General features: G+C 40.8%; 1 protein-coding gene across 4 annotated transcripts in view; it reads right to left on the reverse strand.

Annotated features, from left to right (window-relative positions):
* Positions 1-5,615: 5,615 nt before the first annotated feature.
* galnt13 (polypeptide N-acetylgalactosaminyltransferase 13) overlaps positions 5,616-10,406 on the reverse strand; it is a 34,309-nt gene continuing 29,518 nt past the window's right edge. For 2 of the 4 annotated variants that reach the window (XM_020594784.1, XM_020594783.1), the window contains exon 12: positions 5,616-8,130. In XM_020594784.1, coding sequence (XP_020450440.1) covers positions 7,990-8,130 — 141 coding nt within the window. In that variant the 3' untranslated portion in view covers positions 5,616-7,989. The remainder of the gene's footprint in view (positions 8,131-10,406) is intronic. The other 2 variants (XM_020594782.1, XM_020594781.1) reach the window with 1 other exon arrangement.

The raw sequence follows: 10,406 nt of genomic DNA on the forward strand, positions 1-10,406 counted from the left end.
AAGATATGCTTAAAAATCCAGCTTGTTGATTTTATTTTTTAGCCAGTTTTGGTTCATTTGTCTGAACTCGGATGGCTCGGTAGGTTGTCGAGTCAGTCTGGTTCTAGGTGAAAGCTACCTCTCCTATTGTCTTGCAGCTCCCTGTGGTTTACTACAATATATTCCGTGTCCAGTCTGGGCCTGGCATGCCCTGCAGTACAAATGGTAGCTTCTAAAAACAGCACTAAGGGCTGACATAACAATTTCCAAATGAACGATTGCATGGCAGCACAGTGCAACGTTGATGTGTCTCCTAGTGCTGTCTGCAAAGCTCCAACTCAGTCCCCTTAAGGGGGACAGACTGGAAAAGATTTCCCCATCAGTCACCAGGCCATCATAATTGCCAGGTGAACATTAGCTACAGTGTCTGCAGGACTTTGTGCTTTTATAATGAGTGCAGGAGGACACAACCATCCACCATACATTCCAGCCCTCATTAGAGAGGAAAAGGCTATTCACATATTTGCAGAGCAAAAATAAGGCCATTAGTTTTGACTGGCGAACAGTCAGCCAGCCAGCACCAGGAGCTAGAAATTTTAATTGCTATATTTCACTGAAACAAAAGTTATGTCCACAACTTCTGTCAAAGTGTCTTTACTGCATGTACATCTAGATAAAGCTCCAGTCCTCTTCCTATGAGTGGATGACTCATGGCAAAATCTTAAGGTGTTATTTATTAACAATTAACAGTCAAAAGCTTATCTGTTCTGCTTCATGAGGATTTTGCATAGATGTGGTTTGATGGGGTTTGATTGACAGTGAATAAACAGCCCACCGACTGTCACCAGACTCTGATTCAAATGTTGTGAACATCAAACCAGAGCTCAGAGAAAAACAGACATCTCTTATGTTGAATAACTAAAACCATTCAAATTTGGCAGAAAACAAGTTTAGGATCCTATAACAAAAAGTTCACTGGGAGATGAATTATTGCAAGGTGACGTTTAGGTATCTTCTCAAAATTAGACATGTTCATGTTTCCAATCACAGGCTCCCATTTCCACGAGATCAGTCACAGCCAGAGAGACAATTGAACAGTGTAGAATGTGGTGCAATACAAACACCATTAATAATAATGATCAGCTATAGCAAAGCTTATAGAAACTCTTACCTGATCTATCGTTCAAACATTTCCAAGCTCACAGAAACACTTATTTAACTCTGCTCAACTTTGTCACTTTACAAGGAAGAGGTTAAAGACCTGGCTTGTTCCCGTCACACGACAGGAGGCAGCTGACATGTAACACCATGCTCCAAATTGGAATATATGTAGATTAGTTCTTATCTAATAACAGGTGGATTTGGAAAAGCTGCACTTATTAAGTGAAATGGGTTTTCCATAACAAAACGCCATGTTCCATCACCATCACTGACCAGTGTGGTGTATATGTCGACTAACTTCAGTTAGTCAATGATCAGAACGACTGTGATGATCCTGTGTAACCCATTTCATAAAAATAGCTCAGAGAAACCCAACGGGCGGGTGGAGATGGGATTGACTTATTAATCTAATCAGACCAATGTAGGACAGAGATGCATTTGTCATCCTCTCTGAATCAGTTAGGATAGCACTTAAGGTCATCGTCTGAGAAGATCAGCCAATCACTTCGAACGATCTTCTCTAATGCTCCATCTTCCTTTATAATCTCTACAATCAGAGACAAAGCAGGGAGAGCCGTCTCTGCTTTGATGTTGGCTTTGTCGTGTTCACTCCCCTATTTCCCCTCTACAAATTTGAGACCTCCTCACTAAAAATTCTCTGTAATCTTATTTTGCTGCTGCAATATTGATCTTTGAATGTGAAACAAGCACGCTGCCGCTTGTGAAAACTGTGCGCCATGATTTTTCCCACTGTAGAGATTAGGGTTTAACAGGATCTGAAGGATGCTCACTGGATGCTGAAACACTAATAGGCTCTCTTCCATGCTTGGCATGTAATGTGAAACCATGCGGTGAATGAGCAGAGCTCTAAACCGGTGGGTCCGGCAACTGGGTCAAGGCGCTTTCAAGGGACCTGAAATTGTCGACATCATGTGCTAATCAAAGGACGTTATGGCTCTTTATGAGTGACGGTGAAAGAAACAACACACGAGACACAAACTGAACCCTCAGTGGAAGCAAAGTAACATCTGATAAATGAGGACAATAACCCTTAGTCATATAGATGAGGAACTATTATATATATACACAATTCTTAAAAGCTATACTTATGAAGCAAATGGAAATTCTCTTCTGGTACAGTAAATTCTGTTGTTTTTTTCTCCAGCTGGAGCAAGACCTTATTAGTTGGCTCTGTGGTCAAAAATAGCATCCGAACAGAAGTGTTTTGTGGAACAGCTCCTGGAGATTGATGATTGATTACTACACAATTACTGCAGAAAGCAGCAGGGCCCCTACTCCTAATCACTGCTTTCATCACAAAAAGAAGATTATCACATAGGAGAAGCTTGTTAGAGCCACTTCCTCCTTGCAAATCAATAAAAAAAATGCTCAAGAGATTGCAAACATACATCAGAAATGTCTCTGTTGAATCCCTGGGCTGGCGCTGCACATTAAAGGACAGATATTGTATGTTTATCTGAGGGTGTGTGTGCTTGTGTGTGTGTGTGTGTATGGCAATGGATCTGACCTCCACTGAGATGCTGGCCTCAAACATTGTCTAATTAAAGCTGCTTTTCAATACAGGTGCTTTGGAACTTCAAGTCCCCTCAACAATTAAGTGCAGGATTTCTCCTGCGCTCTCCGGTGATAAGTAAAGGCACATCCACAGAGGTGATGATCCCCCTCGTTCCCCCGCTCTGCCTGTGACAGAATTCACTTACTTGATGGAACCCCGTATATTGAGCTGGATGGGAGGCAGACCAGCGTTCAATCAAACACACCAGAGAGACTTGGAGAAATAGGACAGGAAATGCACTGCATCATATTTGAAGATGAGGGTTGACAAGGTTGAGAGCTTCTTGTCGTGATGGTCTAATGGAAACAGGTTAGAGAGACAATCACATAACCAGAGAGTAGGAGGTTCAATTCCTGATGCCGTGTCCTTGAAGGCTGCTCTGGATAACAGCACCAGAGAAAAAGGTGAAATGAGCTTTTCTTTGCAACAATCAGCCGATAAAAAACGCTTTTCTCATCAAGCTCTTTACGCTTTAATATACGAGTGTTTTCTCCAGCATTCCTCCATATTGTATACATACTTGCACATCAGATTCAAACCAAAAAACATATAAGGCCAAAAATATTTTATATTGATATATGTTTTTATGTAATCTATTGTGTTACATGTTTATGTACTGTACATACTGTAGGTTACAAATTTGTCATCACAGTTGTCGTCTTGAGGTCATTGCACTGCCTGCTCTGTGTCCACTGTACCAGTGAACTCTGAGCCAGCGGTGTAGTACTCATGCCCCAAATGTGCTTGTAAATGATCACTTGTATCATCAGCTACTTGCGACTTATCTTCATCTTTGGAGTTTATGTTATCAGACCCTTCCAACATCACAAACAGTTGCTTTCCTGCAGTGAACCAGATGCACCGATGATGTGCATATTTCTGTCAGTGGTGGAAAGTGGCATTTACCGAAGTGCTGTCAAAGGTTGTGTTGACAATTCATTTCAGAAGCATTTTTTTGTTACATATCCTGAATTTATTTTTTCACTCAGATGGCAATGAATACATTAAATGCACTGACAACATAAAGAGAAAATCTTTCCTCTGTGGCAGCACCAGGGCTGAAAAAAGCCTTACCATTAATTTTACTCAGTCTGAGCAAAACCATTTAATGGCCTACCTGCCTGTCAACCTACTTCCTACTTGCGCACACTCTGCCCTTACACTCACTGCATGAGCCAAGAGTCTCCCACAAGGCCAGGCAGGCTGACGTGTTACTGCTCTGTTAAAGCTAGCGAGCTATGGCAGAGGAGGTACCCAGGACCATATTTGAAAAAGCTACAACTAAAATAGAAGTTGGATGCTGCAAGAAGTGAAACCAGAATGAACACTGGTGTGGCTGTTGAATGATGGAAGCAATTGAAAGAACAAAGGGCTGAAAAGTGACGCCATGGTGGCCGTATTTCTGCTGGACAGATAAATAACATTTGTTTGTTTGGTTTGGTTTTTGTTTGAGGGGCATTTGTTATTTTCCTGATATCTGTAAAGGGTCAGGCAGTGCACGCTGCAGTGTGCGTTGTGTTTTGGAGGAGTGGCCTTGGAAAGAAATCAGAATGAAAGTGGAGGATTTCATTGGCTACTTTCAAAATCAAGCTTCCTCTTGCTAGTCTTTCCAGGAAGCACAACTATAGCTTTAAGTACAAGTTGAGGTACAAGTACTTTACTTGAGGTTGTTTTTTTTTTTGTTATTTTATACTGACATTATCCTCCACTGCTTTTCAGGGGAAATTATTGTAGTCTCTACATTACATTTATCTGACAGGTGTGGTTTTCCCATAGTTTTACTGGTATTTGGTGGTGAGTACTTCCATCACTAATTGCTCCATCATAAGCCCTACTGCTTTTTAATGCATTGCTTCAAAATGAGGTCAAACAAGAAAATGACATCCGTGCTATATTGTAAACAAATTAACATTTTGAAGATAAATATTAAAATTTAAAAAAATTAGGGAATAGAAGGGCTTAACTGAGGACACGGGGGGAGTGAGACAGTTCCAGGCAGTGAGAGTAAAATATTTTCTGAGATTAAATGGGTCCATACTTTATATAGTTGTGAACTACAGCATAAAAGTTCTACAGTGAGAAGGTCTGATTATGTTCTACCTCCGACAGCCACAGCGAGCCACAGAGAGCTATAGATAAGGCCTCCATTAGGGCTCTTATTTTAAAGCATCTCACCCCTTAATGGACTCCCTTGGCCCGACCACAGACCCACTATCTTATCCTCACATGTCCACTTGACCAGCCTGGGTTTGGCTTCCCACAGGTGTGAGATTGTCTGTAACCACAGCTACCCACAGGGCCCTTACTTAGATTGCACGTAGGCGCTGATGTGTTGTCAGCTCCACACGAGCAGCTATTAATACCTCTGCAGTGGCTACCTTGGAGAGGCTTACAAATATTTACTAAAAAGCCTAAATGAAGAAGATTATGTATGCAGCAGGAGTGTGAGTTATTAAGAAGGGAGTACCTTTCCCTGTGTACTGGTGAATGCAAACTGCTTTCATTCCATTTATGAAGATGTGCCAAAAAGCAAATCAGAACAGCTTTCGACTTTGTTTGGAAAGATAAAAAGACCAAATAATTTTATGCTATGCCTGCCTCTACGTGTCAGCTCTGTGACAGACTGGCAACCTGTCCAGGGTGTACCCTGCCTCTCACCCAATGTCAGCTGGGATTGGCTCCAGGTAGCATTATGAACATTAGCATTACTGTTTCTTATGGCATTCTGTTGTACGTGTCCTCTAACAATCACCATCAGGGAAGGGTTGCTATTTATCACATTTAAAAATCTGGTAATGAGACGTACAGGCATCTTGAAAGCTTCAAGAACAAGGTTTATTCAACAACTGATGCGCTGATGTGATGTGTTCATTTTGCTTGACACTGAAATTAATGCTAATTCTTTGTTCAGTCGGTTTTATTCTTGTTTCTACAAAATGTACAAACAGGCAACATCACTTTGCAACCAGTACATTGAAACATTACATTCCTATTTTAACACCATGCACTTTAAGATAATGAAAAACAATAAATGTGTGTGCAAAATGAAAGAGATGATTGAATTTTAGTCTGAATTCCAAGTAGGCACTTGGCAAGTATTCGGTGTTCAAGCATCATTAGTTGCCCCCCTCATGTAAGCTAGCCTAAGGTCCTTTAGGTAGTGTGAGAATTGGCTTCAGAGGACTAACGATTTCCAAAACACACTGCAATTTCAAAACCTAAAGCAAACACTGGTTTTATCACCTTGATTCCAAATAAAATGCTGCAATACTTCGTGATCTTTTTACCATTCAATGCCTTATTTCTCTGAGGAGTGTTAAAGTTTTAGAGCATCTTAGAAAAATAATTGATTCTGTATGTACAACGATAGTAGTGAGAGAAACATGTTAACAGCATTATGTGCAATAACATTTGTTGCCTGAAAACACAGTGATGTAGTGAAAAAGTACCTGTCATTTGTTTGGGTGATGGGTGAGTGGCTGATGTACTGAACACTGACCTGCTCAACTATTAATTAATGGATAACTAAATGTGTGATCAAGCATTAATATGATGCCGATAAATTCTTGAGATGTGACATCATTTTAACTCAAATGAAAACAGACTTAATATTGTTTTTTCAACAGTAAAGCAACTCAACCTAAAAACTAATAAACTGAATAACCTTCTAAAGGCACATCCAGCTGTTTAGCTCCCAGACATCATGATTTCCCAGAATACTAAGAAGAACTGTGCAAAGTCTTCCTGTAAGTGATATGTGGTTTTAATATTGATACCCTCCGATAGCTGTGATAACACAGTGCAGCTGGATTAATTCAGTAAACAGTTGTTAACATTTAGGGAAAACTCAAAACTTATCGCATCTACATAGAGTCTTGTTGATTTGCTACTTCCTGTCCCACAGACACTTTTTCATTTCTTCAAACAGCCTGTTAGAATAAACCTCTCTACATACGTCCTGCACTGAACTAAGCTGAATCGGTCCCGTACGCAGTGGATTTCCTGATTCACTAACATGGAACATTGCGAATACTCAAATTGTTTTTGTTTAACATTGTGAATGATGTAGCTGCACTTGTTTTGTGTTCATTTTCTGTAGATGATGGCTTCAAATACTGAGCCAGCGGGAGGCCTTCTTGCTTTTGTGACATTCTGTACCATAGCAACCAGAGGTGTAGCCGTGGTATCAGGTCACAAATCAAATCAGAAATACACCACTTATGATTTTATCAAACAACTTATTTAAAGATAAAATAAAGCAGAAATCACCTTCAAGAAAAAAAAGAAAAAACCTGATTTGGCTCATGCCCCATCTGCTAACATGGAAGGGGCAGGGTTTATGACCTATACTGCAACCACCCACCGGGGGGGGGGTGATTAACTTGCAGTGACTTCACGTTTGGGAGCTGTCATATCATCCATTTGTCTTTATACAGTATATGCATATTAATTGTTATGTTATTCCGAATGCATTTCAGAGCTATGACTCAAATCACATGAACAGACAGAACATCTAGTGGGAATCGGTGCCAACAGTAACAAGCTAAGTTAAGTAGCTTACACTTTCTGATTGGATGGAAATTTGTTAGCCTGACTTGTTCACTTAAGTTTTTCAAGTGCAATAAGAAACAGTAAAACTTAGCTGCAGTATCCTTACACCAAAGGTGATGAGAACCTTTTGGAATTTCAGCCCAACTTTAAAACAGGTACCAGTATATAGACAGTATGGTTATTTTCTTTTAACTTTCAAATATAATGGTTGGTATCTAGTCTCTATTAATGTCACTTTCCTCTTGTATAAATGAAACTCAGATGCTGATATGAAAGTAGGATGAGCAGCAAACTGTCATAACAGTCTTGTGTTCAGATTGTACCTACAGTAGACACCTATGTACTACATGGATAAAGACAATCATTACAGAGCCAACCATCACAGACATTACAACATTATTGTTGATGCTCTTCTGTTTAATTGTTTGTCCAGCGGCTAAGCAGCAGTCCGAACAGCACAGTGAATGCACAGCTAACAGGCGCCTGACACGGTGCGAGTGCTTCGACATCAGTATTCCTCCATGCACAGGCCTCACACATCGCTCTCCCTTGCTTGGACATGACAAGGTCCTCAAAGCTACAGCTGGTCATATTACCTAAACGGCAGGCACAGGCTTCTCTCAGACCTGTAGCAAAGCTGTAAGAGGAGGAAGCCTCCATAATGGAAGATAGGGCTGGTTCAGATGAGGACAAAGTAGTCAGATGAGTAGTGATGTGAGGGATCAGACGCTCAGGGTCATGTTACGGAGCAGCCACTGCTGAGAACGGCTGCCGTTGCAGTCTCTCAGGATGGGGACCATCTTGTCCTCCTCAGACGGCATGTCCAAGCACTGGTTGCTGTTCACATGCAGCAGTGTGAGTCGCTGAAAGGCAGCAGACAAAGGCTATTATAGAAAAAGTTCACATGTACAACACACACACACACACACACACATACTGTATATAGATTAAACAATTTCCCCCTAAGATACTCTTGCTGTTAAATCAACTTTCTATAAAGTTTTTTTCCGTTATTTGGTGTTGAAATTTATGCCTTATTTTCCCCTCCACCTGCCTCATCGACTTTACTGGAAAAGGCTGAATCCACTCGCATGACTGAGATAAACCTTCCCAGACACGCTTTATCTATTGATTTCCCACATTTCACAAAAATACCTTTTGAGTCAGTAAATGGCCTGAGCTTGTTACACTCAATAACGGTAGCAGGAAAAAACAAAAGCAATATGAAGAGAGCAGGATGTTGTGGTCGAGACAAACTAAGGGTTGTGACTGTATGTTATCTTGAAGATACAGTCAGCCTGCTCAGGGAACCGAGGCTCCTGTTGGAGACTGTTGTCATTGCCACCTTTATGGAAAGGGTTCCTTTGTGAATGACTATTGAGCACAAGCAGCATCAAATTTTCAAATAAAAATCTAGAAATCACCTAATATATGGGCTATGTTCAGACCTGCGTTATATAACATGTATTTTGAACATTATGGATGATCAAATGATACGGGCACTGCCAAGGCAATTAAAAATCCTGCATGAAATGGCCAAGAGACAAAGTGAACAAGTGGTGAATGAAAAACATTTTCTCAGAAGACAGACGAAACTTGAGATAATGCCAGTAAATACTGGACATGGAGGTACAGTCAGGTGGTGGGACAGAAGACTATAAAAGAAAGTGGGCCTTGTTGTTGTGTTTCTGTCAAATGTCCAAATAGGAAAGTGGTCGCTCCGACATTACTTTTATGAACTTAGACCTCGTTAGCTGCAATGCTTCACTATATTCAGCAGCTAGACTTCTACGTTGCGACAGGCCAGAAATGTTGTAATGCTCTGTAGATCTGGTGGGAATTAAGTTGGTGATAATTATCTGTAGGTAAGTCCCTTTGCAAAACTATCACTTACATTGATCAGCCATAAACATTATGACCACTGACAGGTGAAGTGAATAACACTGATTATCTTGTTACCGTGGCACCTGTCAGTGTGTGAGGTACATTAGGCAGCAAGTGAACATTCAGTCCTCGAAGTTGATGTGTTGAAAGCAGGAAAAACAGGCAAGTGATAAGGATCTGAGCGACTCTGCTAAGGGCCAAACTGTGATGGCTGACGACTGGGTCGGAGCGTCTCCCAGTCTGCAGGTCTTGTTGGGTGTTACCAGTCTGCAGTGGTTAGTACCAACCAACAGTTTCTAAGGAAGGACAGACAGTGAACCTGTGACAGGGTCATGGACGCCCAAGGCTCACTGATGATGAGGTTGATCTACTGTAGATTAAACTTTTAAATTTCATTCATCCTTCTTCAAAAGATTCCATCTTGTCTGAATCTTTGTTAAAGTGGTTGAAAATGAGAAATACTGTACACTGGTCTCTATGAAGAGAAACATTCAGCAGCTATAGTGGTGATATCACACCTAGAGTGAATTTGTATAAAACAGCATCTCTAACTTGTCCTCACCACCATTGTTTTCACTCCTTTTACCTAAGTTTTTCCCTGACTGGTCGACACATTCGTGCTCTTCCTGACAGTAGAACTATGGAAGCAAACAGATTCACAGAAGATGCACAGTGAGCTGCAGCTGCTGCACTGGCTCCTGTGTACACAGTATTAGGCAGGTGGTCATAAGGTTGATCTGTATATATGTGGTCATGTGATGTACTGTTAAGTTACGATGATCACAGCCTTAAGTGCTTCTGCATTCTGAGTATGCAAACAAACCATGAAACAGACTTGCTGAGTCTGCAGTTTGTTAATGACTTTGGGATCCATGTACATTAAAGGTAATGAATGCAATATATTTGCTGCTTCTTACTAATTACATCACTGCTATTGCTAGTATTCTGTTTCAACCTCATTCAACACTATGCAATCTATGCACTATGCAACACTTAATAGATTTCATTTACAGTTATGATTTGTGTTTAAGACAGTAAATGTTTTGGCATTTCTTGCCTTTATTCAAAGGTTGACAGTACATTTGCAGACAGAAAACAAAAATACAGTATATGTAAAATTCCCCACTCGCCCCCCACTTTGGGGCGGTCTTGTATTCGTTCCTTCAAGTCCTCTACCAGAGGCCTGGGAGCTTGAGGGTCCTGCTCAGTATCTTAGCTGTTCCTAGGACTGCACTCTTCTGGACAGAGATCTCAG

This window comes from Monopterus albus, unplaced genomic scaffold (assembly GCF_001952655.1).
Source record: "Monopterus albus unplaced genomic scaffold, M_albus_1.0 scaffold24.1, whole genome shotgun sequence".
Lineage (NCBI taxonomy): Eukaryota > Metazoa > Chordata > Actinopteri > Synbranchiformes > Synbranchidae > Monopterus > Monopterus albus.